Source organism: Girardinichthys multiradiatus, chromosome 5, assembly GCF_021462225.1.
Source record: "Girardinichthys multiradiatus isolate DD_20200921_A chromosome 5, DD_fGirMul_XY1, whole genome shotgun sequence".
NCBI lineage: Eukaryota > Metazoa > Chordata > Actinopteri > Cyprinodontiformes > Goodeidae > Girardinichthys > Girardinichthys multiradiatus.
The window spans coordinates 30,508,836-30,534,511 of NC_061798.1; the positions used below are offsets into that span (position 1 = coordinate 30,508,836).

Consider the following 25,676-nt stretch of genomic DNA (forward strand, 5'->3'; position numbering starts at 1 on the left):
AACTGACTCAGAAATGACTTCCCATCTTTGCTAACATTTAACTGATAAGAGCCGGAAATTGGGAAACTTCCTTTTTCATCAACTGTATAAACTTCCTTGATTTCTTAATTTTGCAAAAGAAAAAGCAGCATGCAGCACTTCAGATGGTGGTGGTAGAATCATGCGGAAGGCTTGTTTAATTACTGGTGCATTGCACAAAGTGGGTGAAATAATATCTACAGCTAAGCCTCCTGACACATTTGGATTTAAGGGTAATCGTTACATTTGACCAGTGATATTAAACAATGTTAAAATGTTGGAGTGGCCCAGTCAGGGTCCCAACTTGATTCTGAAATAGTCTTTAGAGTGAGCCAAAGATATGATCTATCTATCTATCTATCTATCTATCTATCTATCTATCTATCTATCTATCTATCTATCTATCTATCTATCTATCTATCTATCTATCTATCTATCTATCTATCTATCTATCTATCTATCTATCTATCTATCTATCTATCTATCTATCTATCTATCTATCTATCTATCTATCTATCTATCTATCTATCTATCTATCTATCTATTCTTATTGTTGGAATCGATCAGTCTGCTCTATTATCGACTGTTCTGGACTGATCAGGCCGTTTTCCGCTGTCAGCTATTCGTCCTGGATTAGAAGGGGAAGCGAACGTTCTCTGAACAGCAGCAAGCTAGCTAGGAAAGCTGTTTCCATGAACAAAACAGAACTGTCTTTTTTCTTTTTTTTTTTTATCGTGTTTCACCTCCGTGGCAGTTTTAAGAAGCCAGACTGTTTGGACGGACTGTCTGCAGTCATGTTACCAGAACTGGTCGAGTTTGGAGGCTCTTCCTCCCTCCGGTTTCATGTTGTCGGTGGGTCTCGTTAGTTTCGCCTGAGCTCCTCTCTCAGCTCCTCTGCTGCAGCTGCGTTGGACTGTCTCTGCTGTCAGTAAGTTATGTTTTCTGCCTCCTGTTTTTAGCTGAAATAATAACCAGTACATTCATGGTAATATGTCTTGTTCAGTGCTCTCTATTCAGAGTTCCCTTTCCTGTCTGGCTACATCTCTCTCGGGCCACAGCAGCTATTAGCACCAATTATTTGAGCTGCCTGTTCATTCTAGTGATTGTCTCTCTGTTGGAAGTATTCACGTCTTAAAACAAGACAGCTGCGCAAGCAGGTCTTTTAAAGGCTACATCAGTTATAACATGGAGGAAACCCTTTCCATTGAATGTCACGTTCACTGTCTTTAAAAATAATACCCGCTTGACCTCTTTCACCTTTGTTACGTTGCTTCAATTTGCATTATTGGGACTTTGTGTGATCGATCAGAACCAAGCAGTATATAATTGTGAATTTGTGTAACTTTAAAAATAAAAAAAATGTGTGGCCTGCTTTTTTTAATTCAGCCCCTTTTGAGTCCATTCTTTGCAGAACCATCTTCTGCTGCAATAACAGGGGCAGGTTGTATGGAGATATTTATTTATTTACCAGATTTACATCTACTGACGTCTTTTTTTTTTTTTGGCTCATTCTTTGCAAACTAGCTCAAATTCAAGTCTTGCCAGAGATTCTCAGTTGGATTTAGGTCCGAACTTTGACTGGGCGATTCTAAGACATGCATATGGTTTGATCCTAGTCGTTCCCCTCTGGCTCTATGTCTAAGGTCGTTGTACCGCTCATGACCAGCCTCTACCTCAGTCTTAAGTCTACTGTGGCCTCTAACAGGTTTTCTTCCAGGATCAACCTGTATTTAGCAAAAGCTATCGACCTATAACCTTTGACCGGCTTCCTTGTCTTTGCAGAAGAAAGCATTCCATCAGCATGATACTGGTGCCACCATGGTTCTCAGTGGGGATGGTGTGTACAGTGTCAGTTTTCCACCACAGCACACAGCGTTTTATTAAAAAGTTTCATTTTTATGGACTTTTACTGTGTTTTATACCTACAACTGATTTTGATCTTGGTGACCAACATACTAGACATCAGGTAGAGTTTTTAGGACACGCTGATGATGCAAAAAATGGTAAAAAAAAAACGAGAGTAAATCTTTACTGTTGCGATATTCTACAATAATATTGCTATTTTTTTACGTTTCATTAACATTCTGGAACCTCCTGTCAGCTCTGAATGTTTGCAGTTCCTTCTGCTGTTGAAATGTTAAAGCTTTTATTGCATAACCACAATGTCACGTTCTTGTGCATTTCTGCTTTTCACGTTCATATCTTTAAGGTTTTTTATACCATGATGCACTACATAGATTTTACACACATGGTTTTGGGACAAGATGGGTTCAACCTGACTCATTTGTGATATTGAACCGTGGAAATGCGTTACTCTCATTATAAAGAAACTCCTCCAGGAAGCAACGTTTTATGAGGGGATAATTCAGGTTTCCTGTTTCATTAATTGCATCCTGCCTGCTTGTCTTTTTTTTTCTACCCACTGCCTAGAGATGTCGCTGCACAGCACTGCAGAGGCCTCCCAGGGTTTGGGGGAACGGGGGGAGCTTGTGCACTCGTTATCTAAAGAGACCTCAGGGTCTCCGGATACCTCTGAGTTAGGGAGTCCTCGCTGTGCACCAAACTTTGACCTCCTGAACATGGTGGTGTCCTTCAAGAGAATGGCTCTGTTTTTGGAACCGGTTGTAGATGCACTGGAGCTCTTTCGCTATCTGCTTGGGTATGTTTGGGTGCTTGTAGAAGAAAAGCCATATTTTTCCTAAAAATGTCAATTATATTTATTATTTTTTTTCTCTCTTTACTCAGATGGAAGATGCCAGTGTGCTCTCTTCTTGTGTTTGTATTCCTTAATGTCTTCTTTTGCACAGTTACTGAAGGTATGTTGAGGGGTTTAGGCATCAATATTTAACAAGTTCTGTTGTTGTGCATTTTAATAATTAATACAACAGTTGTTCTTGTTCTTCTCTGGTATCAGTGGGCTGGTTCACAGTGAGTGTAGTGGCAGTTTCAGCGCCTGCTGCCCTGGGTTACCTGCAGGACAGGTGCATGAGCAGAGCATCAGAGGCTGAGCTCCAGAAGAGGCGCCATCACGCTGTGCATCGTAGAGACCTGCAGACAGTGAATCTCACCAAACAGGAGGCCATGCTGGAAATCAAAGACCTGTAAGTTACAAACTGCTGGGTTGCAGCCAGTGATTGAGTAACCTTCAGCTCATAAACACTCCTTGTATTTGGGGATGATCAAAGAGAGCCTGTTTGCCTGTCTTCTGTAACAAACTTAAGTGTTGTCTCTGCCATATTTTATTATGACTCCTTAGAGACCAGAAAGTCTACCTGTTGACTTGTAGTCAACATATCCTTTGTTTTCTTTGGCTAAACAACCAAACAAACAGAAGAATTAGACCAAATCTAGTTTTTGGTCAGATCTGAAGCTCGGGATCTCCCAATCAAGATGTTTTTTTTTTTTGGCCCTCATAACGATCCAAGTCATTTAAGATGATTCATTTCCCTAAGCTGAGTCACAGTCCATAACAACAGTAAAGTTGATCAAATCAATGCCGCGTTGATGTTCAAAAACCAAAATAAAAGACCAGATTTCATCAGTATCACATGACCTTCAATAGTATTGTGATTTTGTCTCTGTGAAGACCCTCACCAGTGATGTTCAGGATTCTGCAATCTCTAATTTCCATTTTTCTTAATAGCAACAGATATTTTGTCCCAATCGGAATTTTTGCCTTAAAGCCCTTTTATGCCGCTCCAAGAGGGGTTAAACAGAGTTAGGAAAACTACTATAATGTTCTGACAAAGGATCACCTGAAATACTCCTTACTTTATCATTTGTCTCTGGAGATGTTTCTTATTCAACATACAACTACAGTCTGAACTCATTACTTGCTCCTGCTCATGGAGGTTTCTTGTAGACCAGTTTGCTAAGTTGCTAAGCTAACACTGACTTATTTCCCCTGTTTTGATGCAACTCATTGATAATTCAATTTGTAGTACATTTCTGTGCAGTTCCTGTTAATCATCTGGGCCCGTATTCACAAAGAATCTTAACACTAAAAGTAACTCCTAGTGACGTCATTCTAAGAAAAACATTTCTCAAATTTTAAGATTTTCTTTGAATTTTCCCTCGGTAAGATAAATTATTGACGAAGCTCCTTAGTCCTTAAGAGAGCTCCTAACGTGAGAAAATGTTTAGAGTAGTGAGGAGGACTTTTAGTGAGCCTAAGAGTGTCTGAAACAGAGAACATGGCAGAAAGACCGAGAGAAAGGAGAGATATTCTCCGAACAATGAACAATAGCAAATTAATAAGACTACCGGCTCGATCATGCAGGGATCCACCCCCTAAACAGTCGAGTAAATGAGCACATAAACTTCTATAACAATCTTTAAAATTGAGATAAGATAAACTTTATCATCTCTCCAGGGGGAAATTAAATAGTTTCAACTGCATGAAAGGGTAAAGGTGAAAGTCTTGTAAGAAAGGATAAATAAATGGAATAAATAATAAATAACCATGAATAAAAAGTGGAACAACATAGTATAGAAGAATTTTAATATTATTTACAGACTGTAAAATGCTTTCAAAAATAAACATTTTGATAAAAATGGAAAAAGTCAAAAATATAGATATAATTATATATAAATACACTCTCTAGACATATGGTACAATAATCTAAGCACTCCATACATAAAAGGAAGATGTAAATGAGGTGAATAAGTATTTGCTGTATTGTTCATGATGATGTCAGTAACCTAAGCCTAAATGGTCATCAACAACGCTCCCTGTCTGTGGAGAAGTTCTCTGGTATGCTGCTATCTCCTCTCTAGCTACTGATTGCAGCAGCCTGGTGCTGAAAGCAGAGGGAACGACGCATATAATTTTAATTTTACACACCACATTAGTTCTGCCAGAATGTCTTGAAAGAAGTCCATTCGAGGTATTATTATGGGTTTTAGCCAACTAAATGTAAATCTTGTTATAACTGTTTTGTAATTGCATCTTAGGCTTCATTTTGTATATTTTGTGTATTTTCTTTTCTTACCAGGCTGAAGCACCTGGATGAAATGTTGTCCTCTGCTTGCCAGTCAGCGGAAGCTATTTATAAGGTCTTATACTGGGATGATCATGCCACATCATCAAGGTCTTTGTACGCACTCACACACACTCACAGATACATGTACACTGCATGTAGATAAGTCGTTTGCCTTCAAAGGTCCGACCCTTGGAACTGTCAATATTGAAGTAGTAAATGTAATACAGCTGTTGCAGTATGTTGCTATCCATACACCTACTTGTGCAATTTTTGCAGATTCCGTAAACTCCAGCTAGTTAATATTTTAGTTGGTTAAGCATTTATTTCAAACATGCGAAGAACAAAAATAAACAAAATAATCCCTACAGTGCTGTTGTTGTTTACATATAAGGAGTGGGAAGAAGTACAAACTTATTTAATCTCACCCCTTCTCTAAAACATACTAATAATAAGGTGTTCTGTTTCCTTGTTCTAAACTATACAATAATAAATTCAATAAGACTGAAAAAATATTTAGTTTACTCAGTTATTCTATATCAATTATATAACAACAATTACAAAATAAAGTTTCAATTGAAGCATGCATTTCTACTATTATATAAATCTACACCTTTTTAAACATTACACAAATCTATGTACAAAGTATACACAATAATATATATCTAGTTATATATTTACACATAAATACATATATAATAAAGAGTAACACCATATAACATATTATAATAATAGTTATGAATTCATATATAAATTCTCACATAAATATTTATCTGTAATTAGCAAAAATAATCAGATACATTCTTCACCCCTTTATCTTTTTAAAATTGTCTTTTGAAATCTCTTTTTGAATCGTTTCATGTTTGGACAGTCCTTGTCTGTTCCATAGGTTTACTCCACCAATGGAAATCCAAAAATCTTTACAAGATGAATGAACATTTCTTGATGTGACATTCCTTGAAATGAAATAATAACCACCCTCTCTTTCAGCTGATAGTTTTTAATAGTACCAGTTAACAATTTGTTTGTTGCTTTAAATAGTATTACTGCTGTTTGTACCTCCACAAAATATGTAGATTTGACCAGTTTTGACTGCAGATAAATGGGAGCTGGTCTCGTCTCTATAGCCAGTCCCATCAATAATCCTTACTGCTTTCTTCTGCAGAATTAATTATGGTTGCACTACGCTTAATTATAATTATTGCCCCAAACCACTGCACAGTTATTTAAATATAGAAGAACGGTTGAACAATATATGATGTGAAATATTTATTTTTAATCCAGAACCTGTTTTGCTTTATTTAGTAATGCAAGCCCTCCTGACACATTGACTTCTACACATCTAATGTGAGATCTCCAGCATTTAGTTATTATTACTCCTCATACTCGTACTCATCGTCTTCCGCATTATCGGGGACCGGGTCGCGGGGCAGTAGACTGTATCCTAAGTACCCAAAGTTCATGGCCATAGGTGAGGGTAGGAACGTAGACCGACCGGTAAATCGAGAGCTTCGGTTTTCGGCTCAGCTCTCTCTTCACCACAATGGACCGGCACAGCGGCCCCATCACTGCGGCAGCCGCTCAAATCCGTCTGTCGATCTCCCGCTCCATTCTTCCCTCACTCGTGAACAAGATCCCGAGATACTTAAACTCCTCCACTTGAGGCAGGAACTCCCCTCCAACCTGAAGAGGACAAGCCACCCTTTTCCGGTCGAAAACCATGGCCTTGGACTTGGAGGAGCTGCTCCTCATCCCAGCCGCTTCACACTTGGCTGCGAACCGCCCCAGTGCTTGCTGTAGGTCTTGTCTAGAGGGGGCCAGCAGGACCATGTCATCTGCAAAAAGAAGAGACGAAATCCTCTGGTTCCCAAACCAGATCCCCTCCGGCCCATGCCTGCGCCTAGAAATCCTGTCCATGAAAGTTATGAAAAGGATTGGTGACAAAGGGCAGCCCTGCCAGAGTCCAACATGCACCGGGAACAGGTCCGACTTAGTGCCGGCAATGCGAACCAAACTCCTGCTCCGCTTGTACAGAGACCTTACCAGGGAGCCTGAGGAGTGTGATCCCCCTGTAGTTGGAACACACCCTCCAGTCACCCTTCTTATGAAGGGGGACCACCACCCCAGTCTGCCAGTCCAGAGGCACTGTCCCGGGCCGCCAAGCAATTTTGAAGAGGCGTGTCAACCATGACAGCCCCACCACATCCAGAGAGTTGAGGTAGTCAGGGCGGATCTCATCCACCCCCGAAGCCTTGCCACCGCGGAGCTTTTTAACCACCTCGGTGACTTCAGCCTGGGTGATGAAAGAGTCCAACCCCGAGTCCCCAGCCTCTGTTTCCACCACGGAATGCGTGATGGCAGGTTTGAGGAGATCCGCGAAGTACTCCTTCCACCGCCCCATAATATCCCCAGTCGAGGTCAGCAGCTCCCCACCCCCACTGTAAACAGTGTTGGCGAAGCACTGCTTCCCCCTCCTGAGGTGCCGGACGGTTTGCCAGATACGCTTTGAGGCCAACCGGTAGTCCTTCTCCATGGCTTCACTGAACTCCTCCCAGGCCCGAGTTTTTGCCTCTTCCACCGCTTTGGCCGCGGCACGCTTGGCCTCACGGTACCCGTCAGCCGCCTCAGGAGTCCCACAAGCCAACCACAGCCGATAGGACTCCTTCTTCAGCTTGACAGCGTCCCTTACTTCCGGTGTCAACCACCGGGTTCAGGGATTGCTGCCGAGACAGGCAACGCAGACCTTACGGCTGCAGCTACGGGCGGCAGCATTGTCATTAGATGCGGAGAACGTGGTCCACTTGGACTCTATGTCTCCAACATCCCCGGAATCTGGTCAAAGCTCTCCCAGAGGTGAATACATCCCTGGCCAATGGCTCCGCCAGATGTTCCCAGCAGCCCCTCACTAGTGGGCCTGCCAAGTCTGTCCGGCTTTCTCCTCATCAGTGGACAGCTCTGCCTCTCTCTTCACAGAGTGTCCAAAACATGCGGCCGAAGGTCTGATGATACAACAACAAAGTCGATCATTGACCTCCTGCCTAGGGTGTCCTGGTGCCAAGTGCACTGATGGACACCCTTATGTTTGAACATGGTGTTCATTATGGACAATCCGTGACTAGCACAGAAGTCCAATAACAAAACACCACTCGGATTCAGATTGGGGAGGCCATTCCACCCGATCACGCCTCTCCAGGTGTTACTGTCGTTTCCCACGTGGGCGTTGGAGTCCCCCAGCAGAATAATGGAGTCCCCGGGAGGGGCACTATCCAGCACCCCCGACAGGGACACGAAGAAGGCTGGGTACTCCGCACAACCACTCTGCCCGAAATGACAGTCAAAGACCTGTCCCCAACCCGAAGGCGCAGGGATGCGACCCTCTCATCCACTGGGGTAAACCCCAACACCCCGCCGCTTCTCCCCGTGTGCCACTCCAGAGTAGAAGAGAGTTCAGCCCCTCTTGAGGAGATGAGTTCCAGAGCCCACGCTGTGCATGGAGGTGAGCCCGACTATTCCCAGTCGATATCTCTCGACCTCCCGCACAAGCTCAGGCTCCTTGCCCCCCAGCGAGGTGACATTCCACGTCCCTAGAGCCAGCCTAAGCATCCGGGGATTGGGCCGCCGAGGTCTCCACCTTCGTCCGCCACCCAATCCTCTTTGCACCGGTCCCTCGCGGTTCCCCCTGCAGGTGGTGGGCCCACTGGGGAATGGCTTCACGTCTCTCGTTTGGGCTTGGCCCGGCCGGGTCCTGCGAGGAGCAGCCCAGCCACCAGGCGCTCTCCGACGAGTCCCGACCCCAGGCCTGGCTCCAGGCTGGGACCCCGGCTCCGCCGTACCGGGCGACGTCACGTGCCTCAATTTACTAGTCATCATGAGGGGTTCTTGAACTGCTCTTTGTCTGACCCGTCACCTAGAGCCTGTTTGCCCTGGGAAACCCTACCAGGGGCATTTAAGCCACAGACAACATAGCCTCTAGGATCATTCGAGCACTCAAACCACTCAAACCCCTCCACCAGGTGGCTGTTCAAGGAGGGGCAATTATTGCTCCCAGAAGACAAATTTAGATCACCATTTTAATTTAAAACCATCTGAATGAACTTGTAGTTGTGGTTTAGTTCTACCCAAAACAATGAACGTTTTGCTCAAATTGAATGAAAATGTATTTCTATTACACCAGTTTTAAATTTTTTTAGCTTCGTATTAATCCTGTGTACTAGTAATGCGAGTAAAATTGTTCTGTAAAAAATGTTTGTGTCATTAGGAAATAACACACACTTGAATGTTTCTGAGACTTTACACAAATCGTTAATGGACAAAATAAACTACAAAGGACACAATACTGACCCCTGGGGGACGCCACCAGAAATATCCAAACATAACGAACAGTTATCATCCATCTTAACCATCTGCTTTCTGTCAGAAAGGCAACTTGTGTTGATTTATGGTGTCAATTGCTTCCTTCAGGTCTAGAAATATTTCAACTTTGTCCTGCTTTTGGTCAATTGAGTCTGTTGATGGGTTAATTCTTAACCCATTCTGATTTTCTGTGATTAATTTGTGTTTGTCAATGAATTTATCCAGGAAGCTATTAAAGAGGTTTTCAAGAATTTTGAAGAACTAAGGTAGTAATGAGACAGGTCTATAGTTTGTAAAGAGGTGTTTGCTCCCTGTTTTATACAGAGGTACAATGTGGTTTTCACAACCACACTTATAATATCTGTAATAAATTCACAATGAGTTTTTGTATTTATACCTTTTTATAGCTTGGTGTAAAAGGCCTGAAAATTGTGTATGAACCCAAAACTGTGGTCTGATTCTCATATTGTTTACATCTGCCTTCCAGGTTTTATGGTGCAGTGCTGGTAGTGGTGTGTCTGCTGTATGTTGCTCCTTTGGGCTGGGTGCTTGCCGGGCTTAACAGCGTTGTCTTTCTGTGGAACAGAGACTTCTGCAGAGGTTGGCTCATTCAGACAAGTTTTAACAATGTCACTTGGATGGTTTGGAGTTTTCATATGCTGTATTGATTTTTTTTTTGTTCAGTTTTGTTGGACCTCAGGAATATTCTTCATCTGGGTCAGACACAGACCTCAGTGGGGGTGAGTGAGGAGCAGGACCAGGGCAACACAGCGGACCAGACCCCCACACCGACCAGCCTGGAGGTGAGATTACAGAACATGGTTTTTATTTTATTTTTTTAAAAGGATTATGATAAATTTAGATGTTGTGATTTACATTAAAACCCTCCGAAACTGTAAGCTACTTATTCTGCTTATCCCGTGTACTCAACGTAGTATAAATCCATACATGGACATAGATAGCACCATGTTGTCTATGTAGATTTTTTTGTCTCCTATTAACGGGCAGGGAATGGAACGGAAAGGGCCTCAGATTAGTCTAGGAACAATAAGCCAACAGGCAACACAAAGCTTCAATGTTGACATTAATTTGTGTGGCCAGTTCTGGATGATTTCTTCATAATTGCAGTTTAATGTCTGCTGTCCAGGGAGCTGATTCTGGGGGGAACAGGTTTTCAGAAGGCGTCTGTGTACCACTGTTCATGTATGAATCTGTGTGTTTGACAACAGGACCTCTCACCTGGCAGCATAGAGGAAGCTGAGGAGGCTGAGCCAGATGATGAATTCAAGGATGCAATCGAGGTAAATGCAAACATAACGCGATATTTTAAGATCCCGTTTCCCCTCCTGCTGAGTCTGTAATCCCCCAGTCTGTCATGACCAGTACGTGGTACCCTCCATTATGAAACCATCCGCGGACATTGTGGAGTTCATAGTATGCCCGACTATGTTCTGCCCTTTAGGGTAAGCCAATGTCCAATTTTCTAATACTGTTAAGCCTTCCTAAAATCAGACCATATACCTAGACAGGGTTGACATGTCGTATTATTATTGCACATTATTTAGGACATTTCATGGCTTTCTAGTATATTTTTAACCTTACGTTTTGATCTTACTTTACTGAAACTGCATGATGTAGCAAAGTGTTGTAAGCAATACATATGGACTCGAGCAAAAAGTTCATAGAATTAAAAAACATATGGTCACTATTTTGTCTTCATCTTGTCTGATGTGGATATGCAGCAGGCTGCAAGCTTTTAGCTGCAGGTCCGCTTCAAACGTAACACTGAGCGACTTGGTGTCAACAAATTCTTTATGGTTGACGATGTTGATGATGTCTACTAGTCGATGCAGCCCTACTCTATATACATGTGTAACCTTATCTGCTTATGCCCCACCTAACATGTGCAGCAGTTTTTACTGCTGCTATTCTTGGGTACTTCAGTGCATTTTGATATCATAGTACTGGCTAACCCTAGTCCATTGATTTATGTACATGTATGAGCAAAGGCATCGCATTTCATGCTTGGACTGGGCCTGAATAACCTTGTTGTCTTTACAGCCTCATGAGACAATCAACTCCTGGATCAGATGTTAAAAATTAGAAACGTTTAGTGGCAGATAGTGGTTTTTGGCTTACTTTGAGATTTGATCACTGGTCAAATCAGCTCAGATTGGAGCTGATCGAAGGAACATTGGTTAGATATCGATCACTGGCCTGATTGACTGGTTCATCAGTAATAGATTGCGATCTACATGGCTCAGGATGGGCTGTGTTGAATATTTAGGATGATGTAAACTGTTCTGTGAAAGCAAATGAAATAAGCCTCGTTTTTATTTTAGAAATTCAGGAGCATTTTCTTCCTTTTCTGACACACATTTTGAAAATGGCTGGAATTTACCAATCACTGCTTTGGAAATTAAATCCTGATGACACCTCCTGTTTTTCCCTCTTGCCATCCCTCTTAACTCAGGAAAATTCAGTTGCTCTGCAGGTGAGTTTTTCCCACTCCACACACTAACTTCACGTGTTGTCACCTTGTGTAGTTGTTGGTTCTGCTTTTAAAGCATGGTTGTGAGTGTTATCTCAGGTGTCCCACATGTATAAAGTAGCTCTCATGTGTCGTTCTGTTTCCTAACAAGGAAACCCCTTTGCTCTTGTTGGTAAGTGAAATCCATCAATTCATGAAGCACATTAGTGGAATCAGCTTTTCTCCTCCATTCATTTTATTAAAATGTCCTCATTAAGGATTTCCAGTGTTGGTGTGCTTTTATAACTAACAGCATGTCATAAAATATTTTGGTCAGATGCCTGTTTCTTCCACATATCACATATTTATGCATAATAATACATTTAGGGATGCACAGATATTAAAAGCGGTGCCGATATCAATGTTTGATACTAGTATTGCTAGTATTCACTGATATTATACATATTAGATACATATTTCTCCCTTTCAACACTGTGAAAAAAATACCACTCTGCTGACATTTCTTCTCTGCTTCAGTTAAACACCCCGCTGCTTGCGTTGCATCACCATCACGGTCACATGACCAAACAAATACCACATGGCCAGTCTGATGGCTGATGTTAGTTGTATTGAAAATGGCATCACTAACCTGATCAATCAATGTTTTAGGTAGAAATAATGTTCCCCAATGAGAACTAAGTTACTAGTAGGTGTAGTAGAGTAAAAGCCAAAGGATCCAACAGTCATGTGTGCTGCTGATTCTGTCTATGTGAATTATTATTGAAAGGAGGCGTGTTCAAAACAAAACAAATAAATATCATCATTGAGCTTTTTTGTCCTGTGTCAAAAAGTAGATTGTCATTTAAGGATGAAGGCAACAAATGTCTCCTTTCTAACATTGTACAGAAGAACAGTAAACTTTAATGAAAAAGTTGATTGGAGAGAAGAAGAAAATTATGCTTTAAAATTATGAACATGAGTACACAGAAAACTACCCTATGAATGGTTAAAGAATAGCCAAAACAGCAACGACTCGGCCAGTGATCTGCTCCATGGTGGTCAATGAAGGTCTACCTGTGAGTACTGTGAAGCCAAGCTATTGGTAAGAAGCTCCTTCAAAGTCCTAATGTTGAAGGAAAAGGACATGTGATCAAGAGATTGCAGTTAGCTAAAGACCCCTTTACTCTTCTACAAAGAAACAATTTGTGAACTGATGAAAGCAAGATTGTTGTTTATGGAGTGACCAGCCCAGTTCCTGGACCTTAGTGCAGTATAAAAGTTGTGGCCTGACGTCAAACACATTGTTTCTGAGGCAAAACTAAGAAATGCAGAAAAGTTGTAGGATTTAGTTCAGTTGTCCTGGGCTGGCAATGCTGTTCACAGGTGGCAGAGGCTCGGTGACATCTTGCAGCGCAGCTTCGAAGCAGTTCTTAGAAAATTGGAATTTAATTTATTAATAATTAATTATTAGTTCAGGGATTCACTGGAAGGCTAAACCTTTTAGTATTTTTCAGTTTGTATAGTGAATATTAGAATAGAGAAAATGCAGACTGCAATTATTTGGACAGTCTGATATTCATGTTTTCTCACTTCCTGTAGAGGGAAGTCTGATGATGTTTTCATGTTTTGACTTGAAATAGAATGTGCAGTGTTCCCAATGCATTTGTGTGTGTGGGAATAAAAGCTATCTTAAGGAAATTTTTAAACACACTACTATTATTCTGTAACACAGCTGGATAATAAAAGTACTTTAGTAATTGAAAAAGGCAATACTTTTGTCCTTTTTGACAACAGGTTTTTTTTGTCATTAAACAACAAATAACAGTTTTAGTTTTTAAGGACAAAATAAATCCATCTCCTTGTTCACTGTTTAACTGTCTTCCATCTCCTGGCCTCTCATGAATGTTTAGATGTGTACATAGGGCCTGATCTTCAAAAGGTTTGTGTGTACAAAACCACACGCACACTTGTTCGCGTCTGGAACAGCGGGCACACACTTTTTAGCGTGTTTGCCTTCATGAATATGCAAAACATGTGATAATGACCCACACGCACAAATTTATAGGAGGGGATATGCAAATATAATCCCTTACCACCCACAATGCGATTTATTAACCAGAAACCGGATTGCAGGTGTTGTTTTTGGGTCTAGATTTAGCATGTGTGAAATGCAGGTACTAACTAGGATGCAAAAATGTCTGCTGTCACAGTGGCGAGAAGGAGGCATAGATAGAATGATAGATGAAAGGGAGAGAGAATCTTCTGTACATGTGCCATCAGATTTGGGTTGTCAAAAATAAAAATAATAAAAATAGATGAGAATAGACGATTTAATGTAGGATTATCTAAGGTCTGATTTTTAGCCAGTCACAAACAGAAGCAATGACATATCTCCTATGATAAATCTTGCAACACTTTTTTTCTGGTGTCTGGATCATTCCAGCACACCATTGCTGTCAGTGAGATCATCTGCTGCTGAAGCACAAACCTGATCATGGTGAAGTGCACACATAACTGATCATCCACCAGAGAAGCGTGCACAGCCTTTTAACTGTAATTGTACATCATGCAAAGGACTCATTGTGCTATGATGCTGATAGTATAATTAATAGGAAAGAAATAGTCAGATACAGTAAAAATTATTTCATGTCACCAACTAACAATTTATACAATCAAACATGTTATATATCGTTAAAATATTGATGAAAATGAATTCGGTACAATCATTGGAAAATAGTTAATTTTTATGTACATAAATATTCGATTCAAATTTTTTGCAGGACAGTTACGTGATGGTATGTTTTAAAATGAGCAAAGCTATAACATACAGATAGCCAACAGTTAGAACAAACTATTTTTATGTTGCTAAAATTCAGGCTTGAATATTGGGACTGTTTATGATAAACACTTCGAACACTCTTAAAAACTAAAAGAATACGGTGAGTCTCTGAAAATAATTAAAAGATCAAGGTGTGCAAACCTCTAATAAATTAATTGGCAGACATGTTTGTCATTTATAATGTTAATATTAATTGGCCAATTTGTAATCTGTAACCATAGTGAGTTACGTCGAGCAACACAGTTAACAAGCTGTGCGTGCTCCGAAAGGAACAGAAAGACAAAATCAGCTCCTGGATCATTTGTAATGATGCAGCGCAGCAACCCCTGCAGGCTTCAATCGCCACAGCTTTTGTTCGCTTTTCCTCTTGTTCCACTGGGGGCAGTAGCAGCCAGCCTGTAACACATGCAATTTCCTCATTTAAATAGGGCAGTCTGCACCTCTTTTGCACCTGTTATCCATTGCATGCGCAATGTTTGAAGATCGCGTGAAACACACCCACTTATTGCACATGCAATTGTTTTTTTTTTTTGGTACAAGTAATTTGGCACTTCTTATGTGGAATCTTTGAAGATCAGGCCCATAATGTTTTATAAGCCTGACAAGTGAACCCCGGAGGTGACATGTACAGTTAAATAGATGTAACAAAAAGCTTAGCAAAATACATTGCAATAGTCTTACAATGATATCATTACAAAATATTGATTCTTTTGGTGGCCTTGTGCTCATTATATTCCCTATGCATGTATTGAATGCACTTGCACTGTAAATGCATGCATTCTCAGCTTTAATTAGTGCACTAGTGGTTTTGCTACTTGTGCTGAAGCTGCTCAGTTTTTGAAACACAAAATTGGTGATTGTGTTTTGGATAAAATTCATCTAGAAGGTGTTCACACTACTTTTGTATTTGAAAAACTCCAAAGACCGTCTCAGATTTTATAAAATTATAATAATTTCTCTGGTCTGTTTTATTTTTTTTTCCATCTTCCTCAGGAGGATGACGACGGGCCTCTTGGAGCTCCTGAGTATGACACTGTGTCTGAGAATGGCTTCTTGAGTCGAAATGAACCGATACGCAGCAAGGTCTCCAAACTGACGGAGAGACTGCGGAAACGCTATCCTGCCACCAGCACAGGTCAGTCTGTTCTGACGCCTCTTCTGGTTTTTGTTTTGCTCTCCTTTAGACCTCGTTGATGGGGAAGAAAAGTCTGATGGTAGTTATTAAATCCTTCTCCATTTTATCTCTCTGTCTTTCATCTCCAAAGGCAACTGTTCCAGCTGCAGTGCCGTCTTCTCAGTACTGAAGAAGAGGGTGAGACTTAAACCTTTTGTGAATGTTGAACGTTTCACATCATTATCAGTTTTAGTTTGATCATTTTATTGACACTGGGTTTGAAGTGGCATGTCTTTATGTTGCAGAGAAACTGCAGTAACTGTGGCAACAGCTTCTGCTCCCGGTGCTGTTCCTTCAAGGTGCTGAGATCCTGCATGGGGGCAACAGGTGAGAATGGAAATGAATAAAAGATAAAATCATGCTAGCAATAATAATGATTGATTTTAAGAAGTAAAAATTTTTGTTTTTAGAAGTTACAGAAATTTTATTTTAGGCAGGGGTCTCCAACGCCTGTCCTCGATAGCTGCTGTCCTTCAATGTTAGATGCATCCGTGTTTCACAACACTTGGATCAAATCAATTAACCTCCTCACCATGTCAATAAGTTCTGCAGAGGTTTGGTAGTTAGTCTTTCTTCTGATTAGGGTTGGAACAGGAATGCTTTTAAAACTTGCAGGACTGTAGCTCTCGAGGTCCAGAGTCAGAGACCCCTGCATGAGAGTAGATTCTTGTTAACGTTTATTTTTCCTCCCGTGTCTCATATTCTGCTTCATGTCTCCTTCTCAGCTCCAGAGGCACAGAGAGAGACCGTGTTTGTGTGTGCTGCCTGTAATGCCTCCCTCCTCAAGTTACAATGAGACTGTGTACTGATTTTGTCTCCAGAGTCCTTCACTTAAACCCAAACCTACATGCCTCGGTTCCGTGGTAAAGGCTCATACACGTGCAGATATCTCCCATGTGGAAATCCAGGACCGTCTTGGCTATACCAGCTGCATCCCTCTGTAAACCTCATATGTAGCTTGTGGGATTGCTACTGTAGTGTGTTTGGACGTTTCCTGCTAAAATCTGTCCGTGATGCACAGGACCCCATGATCAGATCATTATGGCTTCACATCCAGAGGACCTACATTTATTCCCCTCTCTAAGCTAAGAGAAGCTAAGAAATGCTGCACATTTAAGGCCAAGACTGAACAGAATGGATGCCCGGGATTTAGTTTTTACCTGCTTTACATTACCTGTCTTGTGGGGCAGATAAGTCTTACTGAGAGGGATCCTCTGTAGGAAAAAAGCGATGGTGCTCTGTAAACTTGAGATGCTTTAGGATCAATTTCAAAAGTGGACAGAACTGGAGTCGATGTGTTCAAATGAGCAACGTAATAGTTTGAAGTTTTGTGATTAGCTCTGGCCAGCTAATATGAAGATTGCACAGTCTTGCTCTTTTAATATACAGTATCTTGATTTTTTGTTAATCTGAGCTCCCTGAGATAATTTTGTCATAAACAATTTGACACAATGCCCAGTTGTGTTTCAGAATTAGTCCTGCTGCTGGAGTACTGCCTGTGACCTGAGGTTTGCTTTATGTCCAGCTGTCTCGGCACCATCTGAAGGAGCTCAAAGATCACAGTTAGAAGAAGAACACGTTGAATCAGCATAATTTCAAGTAAAAAAGCACAACCTTCAGCAGAACAGAGACTTTTTCAAAATGCTATAATTATCTACTTGCCTCCTTCTGGTTTTCATGTTTTCCTGTGTGGATAAATGCGCTTATCGACATGCCGTGGCAGCCTAGAAATCTCCACACTTCTGAAGCTTCTCCTGAAACTGGTTGGATGTTAAACCTAACTGGATGAAAGTCCCAGAATCTGCTGAGAAGACACCTGAAACGTTCACCACAGCCTCACTCTCTTGCAAGCAGGACTTGACTAGAAGAACTGATTTTGAGGTGTTGAAAACTCGTGTCGCGGTAAAGTGTCGATTTTTTTTTTAATCAGACACAGATGATTGTAACGGTTCGCTTTGCTTTTATGGTAATCATATATCAACTGTTACTGTAATATGTTCTATTTGTTCTATATCTAATATATTTAATTTAAAACTCCAGAAAGTGCAGATTTTTATTCAAACAAGTGGGTATTTGTGTGTTTTTTAGATATTTGTAGTCATATTTTAAAGGTTCATTTATGATTTTATTGTAATAAATTGTGAAATAAGTTATCTAAGTTGATCAGAGAAGGTAAAGGTATTTTGCTTTATTAAAACCATATTAACATTTAAAAACGGTTGTAACCACAACTTAATACTGGATGTAGAAATTCTTATAACATTCCTGACAGTTTTTAGCACCAGAATTAAATTTTATTTACAATTTTGTTATCCAGAGTTTTTTTTTTTTTCTTAAAAGCAGCATAGATGTACGATCAGTTTCTTTTTTAATGCTAGATGGCCTAATTATGGCTGCATGCATTGTTTTTACATAACTGCATTTTAGATGCTTTACATAGATGAGTTTTACATAGTTTGGGTTCAATCTTTGAAGGTAATTTGTCTCTTAACAGAGATTTAATACCAGCAGTGGTATAAATGTGTATGGTTAATTAAATAATCTTGCTTTTATAAACTCTTCTGTTATGTATTAAAATAGGTTCCATGTCTTTAGCTGTTGATATAGCTAAAATAGTTTCATACAGTATTTGTCTATTATATGAAGGTTCAGTTCCTGTTCTGAAGGGATGGAGATGGACAGACAGGCGGGTCTTCTGTAGTAATTAATGCACCGCTCCGGCCTGTTGCGGTGAAGATGGGACCGAGCCAAAAAGGGAAGCTCTCACATTCTTTCCATCCGTCAACGTTTCGACCTTCACCTGTGGTCCTGAGGACATTTAAACTCAGTCTATTCATCAGTGGATCAAAGATGAAAGCCACAGCCCAATAGAACAACCGAAAACAGAAGTAAAGATGTCAATAAAAGGACTCAGCAGTGAGTAGCCCCACTGTACTCGTTGTGTTTTTAATCTACTTTAGACATTTCTGATGCGAGTACTTCCTGTAGGCCGTTAGAATGTTGTTTGATGAAGGGAAGATGGCTTCACAAAGGGCATCAAATACAGGTCCTTCTCAAAATATTAGCATATTGTGATAAAGTTAATTATTTTCCATAATGTCCTGATGAAAATTTAACATTCATATATTTTAGATTCATTGCACACTAACTGAAATATTTCAGGTCTTTTATTGTCTTAATACGGATGATTTTGGCATACAGCTCATGAAAACCCAAAATTCCTATCTCACAAAATTAGCATATCATTAAAAGGGTCTCTAAACGAGCTATGAACCTAATCATCTGAATCAACGAGTTAACTCTAAACACCTGCAAAAGATTCCTGAGGCCTTTAAAACTCCCAGCCTGGTTCATCACTCAAAACCCCAATCATGGGTAAGACTGCTGACCTGACTGCTGTCCAGAAGGCCACTATTGACACCCTCAAGCAAGAGGGTAAGACACAGAAATAAATTTCTGAACGAATAGGCTGTTCCCAGAGTGCTGTATCAAGGCACCTCAGTGGGAAGTCTGTGGGAAGGAAAAAGTTTGGCAGAAAACGCTGCACAACGAGAAGAGGTGACCAGACCCTGAGGAAGATTGTGGAGAAGGGCCGATTCCAGACCTTGGGGGACCTGGGGTGCCGTGTCAGCTGCTGGTGTTGGTCCACTGTGTTTTATCAAGGGCAGGGTCAATGCAGCTAGCTATCAGGAGATTTTGGAGCACTTCATGCTTCCATCTGCTGAAAAGCTTTATGGAGATGAAGATTTCATTTTTCAGCACGACCTGGCACCTGCTCACAGTGCCAAAACCACTGGTAAATGGTTTACTGACCGTGGTATCACTGTGCTCAATTGGCCTGCCAACTCTCCTGACCTGAAACCCATAGAGAATCTGTGGGATATTGTGAAGAGAACGTTGAGAGACTCAAGACCCAACACTCTGGATGAGCTAAAGGCCGCTATCGAAGCATCCTGGGCCTCCATAAGACCTCAGCAGTGCCACAGGCTGATTGCCTCCATGCCACGCCGCATTGAAGCAGTCATTTCTGCAAAAGGATTCCCGACCAAGTATTGAGTGCATAACTGTACATGATTATTTGAAGGTTGACGTTTTTTGTATTAAAAACACTTCTTTTATTGGTCGGATGAAATATGCTAATTTTGTGAGATAGGAATTTTGGGTTTTCATGAGCTGTATGCCAAAATCATCTGTATTAAGACAATAACAGACCTGAAATATTTCAGTTAGTGTGCAATGAATCTAAAATATATGAATGTTAAATTTTCATCATGACATTATGGAAAATAATGAACTTTATCACAATATGCTAATATTTTGAGAAGGACCTGTAGTCTGAAGCTGATGTCCGTTTTTGTATTTCAGGTCTACCCCCTTAAAGTTTTAGGTCTATGGCCCTCAGGATCTTTTTATAACCCTAAAATAACTGTTACTGTGTCCAAACTTGGTGGCAGCGAAGCATTGAGCGAGGCCTTGCCTGTGCAGTTTTTGAATGACTCGGCTACTCCGTGTTTTGTCTTTTCAAGTTCTACTTAAAGCTCGGTTATTATCTGTTCTTCTGTTTTTCCCTCAGTCAAAATATGGCATTTTCTGAGTTTCATGACATGAACAGATATGCTAAAGCAAACCACCCCGAATAAAAAAAAAATGTTTTAAAGAATTACAAGTCCTTAGACAAACTGACTGTATACCAAGGAGACTTCTGGCTCTACGTGACTTGCAAGATAAGATAATTCTGACTGAGTTGCATGGATGGATTGAGGAGAGTGTGGGCCAAGTCTTCTCACTATCCTTGGTCAAAAGTGTCTCAATTTAAGAAATTAAGGAATTACTACATAATTATTTTTGATGTGAAAGTTAAAATAATACCTTAATTGCCCAAATAGATTTCCACTTGCATTGAAAGTCTCAGACCAGTCACCCTCATTAAAGCAGTGTTAGTCCTGTCTACTCACTTTAAAGGGAAAGGCTGACAGATAAAATAATTTCTTGATGTGGTGCAGAGTGGGACCAGGAAGTTATTAAAACATGAAACAATGAAGATGTTTCTTAATTCTATTATAATTTAAATTTCAATCAATAATTTTACACATTTAAAAAATAATTGTTGCATGTATTTTGAATTTAATTACAAATTCAGTTTTTCATTTTTCAATTATTCATCTTTCAATCTGATTTTATTTAGTGAACTGTGGCTCCTATGCAGTCTTGAAGGTCACTGAATTTTTCAGACTTTTTTCTTATCTTTAACTTTGTAAAGTGCAGAAATAAAAAAAATTCCTAATAAGCGAAAGGGTTTTACATTGATATATACTTAAAGGACTATACTTTATTTGCTACATCTGTATTTTGGGTATTTTACCAATACACATAAAAAAATAAAGTAGCTATCAGTCGTTTCGAGGCTGACAGACAGGATGACCGAACTCCTCCCAGGCCTGAGTTTTGCCTCTGCCACCACCCGGGCCTGGGGTGGGCTTGGCCTTATGGTACCCATCAGCCGCCTCAGGAGTCCGACAAGCCAGCCAGGCTCGATAGGACTCCTTCAGCGGATGGCACCCCGTCTGTGTCCAACACCAGGTTTGGGAATTACCGCTGCAACAGACACCACAGACCTTACGGCCAGAGCTACAGGTAACCGCATCGACAATAGGGGTAAAGAACATTGTCCACTCGGACTCTGTCTCCAGCCTCCCACTGGAATTTGCGAAAAGCTCTCCTGGAGGTGGGAGTTGAATACATCCCTGACTAAGTGCTCCACCAGACATTCACAGCAGACCCTCAATACATGATTGGGCCTACCGTGTCTGTCCAGCTTCATCCTCTGCCTCGGATCCAACTCACGACCAGGTGGTGATCGGTAGACAGCTCAGCCCACTTTCTTTACTGGAGTGTCCAAGACATGTTGCCCATGGTCAGAAGACACAACTAGAAAGTCGATCATTGACCTTCGGCCTAGGGTGTGCTGGTACCAAGTGCATTGATGAACACCCTTATGCCTGAACATGATGTTTGTTATAGACAATCCATGACTGGCACAGAAGTTCAACAATAAAACACCAATCAGGTTCTGATGGGGAGGCCATTCCTCCCAATAACACACCTCCAGGTGTTACTTTTGTTTCCCATATGGGTGCTGAAGTCCCCCAGCAGAAGCATAAATTGCATGCACGTGTATAACGCTTTTTAAGTCCCCAAAGATTCCAAAACGCTTAAGACTACAATCAGTCATTCATACACACATTCACACACTGACAGTGGTAAGCTAGCATTGTAGCCACAGCTGCCCTGGGGCAGACTGACGGAAGTGAGGCGGCCATATGATCGGTGCCACCAGGCCCTCTGACCACCATCAGCAGGCAAGGGGGGTGAAGTGTCTTGCCCAAGTACACAACAACTAAGACGGACAGAGCGTTCGAACCGGAAACCCACCGGTTACAGTATGAATTCCTACCACCTGAGCCACAGTTGCCCCAGGTGACTGTGGCTCAGGTGACGGCCTGACCCCAAAAGGGGTCGGGTACTCTGTGTCACTGCTTGGTCGTAGGCTGAAACAATTGTCAGAGACCTCTCCCTGACCCAAAGGCACAGGGATTCGACCCTCTTATTGACTGGGGCACACCCCAACACTAGACGACTGAGCAGAGGGGCGACAAGCAAACCCACCCAAGCTTGCTGCCTCTCCCCATGGGCCACTTCAGAGTAGAAGAGAGTCCAACCTCTCTCACGGAGCTGGGTCCCAGAGCCTACACTATGCGTGGAGGTGAGATTGACTATTTCTACCCATTATCTCTCAACCTCCCCCACAAGCTGAGGCTTCTTCCCCCCCAGTGAGATGACATTCCACGTCTCTAAAGCCAGTTTGAGCATCTAGGGATTCAAGGTATCCGCCTTGAACCGCCACCCGATCCTCTTTGCACCTCTGTGATCCCCATGGTTTACCCTACAGGTGGTGGGCCCACTGGGTGATGGCCTTGCATCTCTTGTTCGGCCTTGGCCCGGCCGGATCCTGCATGGAGTAACCGGACCACCAGGCGCTCGCCAACAAGCCCTGATACCAGGCCATACTCCAGGGTGGGACCCCAGCTCTCACTCACCGGGCATCATCTAGTGCTTCATTTTTGTTATTGTCAAATTTTAAATATGAGTAGAAAATCTAATTTAAATATATACACTTCTGTTTTTATCCACAAACAAGAAAAATGGCTGATATTAAAATTTATTTTGTTTTTTTAGAACAAGTAACCATTTGTTTTGTTTTCATTTGCTGGTTTTTGGTGAGAACGTCCAATTACCTGTCATGGGCAGCCTCTGCTGTTTTTAATTTTAGGCTCTAGTAGACTTTATTTTTTAAATTATATTTTGACAGCAATGAGACAGGAAATGGTGTGGAAAGAGCGGGGTAAGGGAATGCAGAAAGCCAGGATTCAATCCCGTGACAGTTGAGGACGTTGTTATGCGCTTAACCCCTGCGCCATTTGGCGCCGCACACCTGACCTCTGCATGTGTGACACTCATCACTATAAACACAGGTTTTCTGTTAGGGGTTTTTAGACAGTCTTCAAATGTCTGGAAAAGTATGGATTTTGATATTAATATTACCAGGACTGGAAAAGAATGGAAAACTAATTACAGACTTTATTTCCATCCCATTAAATATCAAAAAATTCTAAAATGAATTGGTCCAAAGTGATTCCAATTTGAACGTTTACTTCCACCATGGACATGGTTACAGTTATTTTAGGTATTTCTTTATTTACCACATCAAGATTTATGTTTGACATGTTAGGCATAAATACACTGCTCAAAAAAATAAAGGGAACACTTAAACAACACAATATAACTCCAAGTAAATCAAACTTCTGTGAAATCAAACTGTCCAATTAATCCTAACCATTGAACAGTGCAGTCAGGGTTAGTTATTTATTCAAATTGGATAAAAAGTTTTTCTGTCTAAGGAAACCCAGCAGATTGCATCCAGTCAGTGACTTGCAGCATTCCCTCCTCCCAGATGAGCATGTAGAGACAGTGGACAGTCACTGGCGTTGACTTTGCAGCAATCCCTCATACTGAGCGTGCATGTAGCGACAGTGGAGAGGAAAAACTCCCTTTTAACAGGAAGAAACCTCCAGCAGAACCAGGCTCAGTGTGAGCGGCCATCTGCCACGACCGACTGGGGGTTTGAGAGAACAGAGCAGAGACACAAAGAGAACAAAGAAACACTGATCCAGGAGTCCTTTCTATGGGAAGGAAAAGTAAATGTTAATGGATATACAGGTCCTTCTCAAAATATTAGCATATTGTGATAAAGTTCATTATTTTCCATAATGTCATGATGAAAATTTAACATTCATATATTTTAGATTCATTGCACACTAACTGAAATATTTCAGGTCTTTTATTGTCTTAATACGGATGATTTTGTCATACAGCTTATGAAAACCCAAAATTCCCATCTCACAAAATTAGCATATCATTAAAAGGGTCTCTAAACGAGCTATGAACCTAATCATCTGAATCAACGAGTTAACTCTAAACACCTGCAAAAGATTCCTGAGGCCTTTAAAACTTCCAGCCTGGTTCATCACTCAAAACCCCAATCATGGGTAAGACTGCCGACCTGACTGCTGTCCAGAAGGCCACTATTGACACCCTCAAGCAAGAGGGTAAGACACAGAAAGAAATTTCTGAACGAATAGGCTGTTCCCAGAGTGCTGTATCAAGGCACCTCAGTGGGAAGTCTGTGGGAAGGAAAAAGTGTGGCAGAAAACACTGCACAACGAGAAGAGGTGACCGGACCCTGAGGAAGATTGTGGAGAAGGGCCGATTCCAGACCTTGGGGGACCTGCGGAAGCAGTGGACTGAGTCTGGAGTAGAAACATCCAGAGCCACCGTGCACAGGCATGTGCAGGAAATGGGCTACAGGTACCGCATTCCCCAGGTCAAGCCACTTTTGAACCAGAAACAGCGGCAGAAGCGCCTGACCTGGGCAACAGAGAAGCAGCACTGGACTGTTGCTCAGTGGTTCAAAGTACTTTTTTCGGATGAAAGCAAATTCTGCATGTCATTCGGAAATCAAGGTGCCAGAGTCTGGAGGAAGACTGGGGAGAAGGAAATGCCAAATGCCAGAAGTCCAGTGTCAAGTGCCCACAGTCAGTGATGGTCTGGGGTGCCGTGTCAGCTGCTGGTGTTGGTCCACTGTGTTTTATCAAGGGCAGGGTCAATGCAGCTAGCTATCAGGAGATTGTGGAGCACTTCATGCTTCCATCTGCTGAAAAGCTTTATGGAGATGAAGATTTCATTTTTCAGCATGACCTGGCACCTGCTCACAGTGCCAAAACCACTGGTAAATGGTTTACTGACCATGGTATCACTGTGCTCAATTGGCCTGCCAACTCTCCTGACCTGTACCCCATAGAGAATCTGTGGGATATTGTGAAGAGAACGTTGAGAGACTCAAGACCCAACACACTGGATGAGCTAAAGGCCGCTATCGAAGCATCCTGGGCCTCCATAAGACCTCAGCAGTGCCACAGGCTGATTGCCTCCATGCCACACCGCATTGAAGCAGTCATTTCTGCCAAAGGATTCCCGACCAAGTATTGAGTGCATAACTGTACATGATTATTTGAAGGTTGACGTTTTTTGTATTAAAAACACTTTTCTTTTATTGGTCGGATGAAATATGCTAATTTTGTGAGATAGGAATTTTGGGTTTTCATGAGCTGTATGCCACAATCATCCGTATTAAGACAATAAAAGACCTGAAATATTTCAGTTAGTGTGCAATGAATCTAAAATATATGAATGTTAAATTTTCATCATGACATTATGGAAAATAAT

General features: G+C 41.4%; 1 protein-coding gene across 3 annotated transcripts; it reads left to right on the forward strand.

Annotated features, from left to right (window-relative positions):
• The first annotated feature begins 649 nt into the window (after positions 1 to 649).
• Positions 650 to 18,137, forward strand: zfyve27 (zinc finger, FYVE domain containing 27). 3 transcript variants are annotated; one of them, XM_047366422.1, is made up of 14 exons: positions 650 to 946; positions 2,449 to 2,677; positions 2,764 to 2,834; positions 2,933 to 3,119; positions 5,013 to 5,108; positions 9,838 to 9,950; positions 10,035 to 10,153; positions 10,580 to 10,651; positions 11,824 to 11,844; positions 11,993 to 12,013; positions 15,653 to 15,794; positions 15,925 to 15,971; positions 16,079 to 16,160; positions 16,559 to 18,137. In XM_047366422.1, exons 2-14 carry the CDS (start codon positions 2,451 to 2,453, stop codon positions 16,627 to 16,629), a joined length of 1,269 nt encoding a protein of 422 aa, XP_047222378.1. In that variant the 5' UTR covers positions 650 to 946; positions 2,449 to 2,450; the 3' UTR covers positions 16,630 to 18,137. The 3 variants fall into 3 exon arrangements, with proteins under 3 accessions (XP_047222378.1, XP_047222379.1, XP_047222380.1); XM_047366423.1 differs by lacking the exon at positions 11,993 to 12,013; XM_047366424.1 differs by lacking the exons at positions 11,824 to 11,844; positions 11,993 to 12,013.
• Positions 18,138 to 25,676: the final 7,539 nt, after the last annotated feature.

Coding starts and splice junctions, on each gene's coding strand:
- zfyve27 (XM_047366422.1), top strand. CDS start 2,451: ATGTCGCTGCACAGCACTGCAGAGGCCTCCCAGGGTTTGGGGGAACGG. Junction 2,835..2,932: donor CTTTTGCACAGTTACTGAAG/GTATGTTGAGGG, acceptor CTCTGGTATCAG/TGGGCTGGTTCACAGTGAGT. Junction 16,161..16,558: donor ATCCTGCATGGGGGCAACAG/GTGAGAATGGAA, acceptor TCTCCTTCTCAG/CTCCAGAGGCACAGAGAGAG.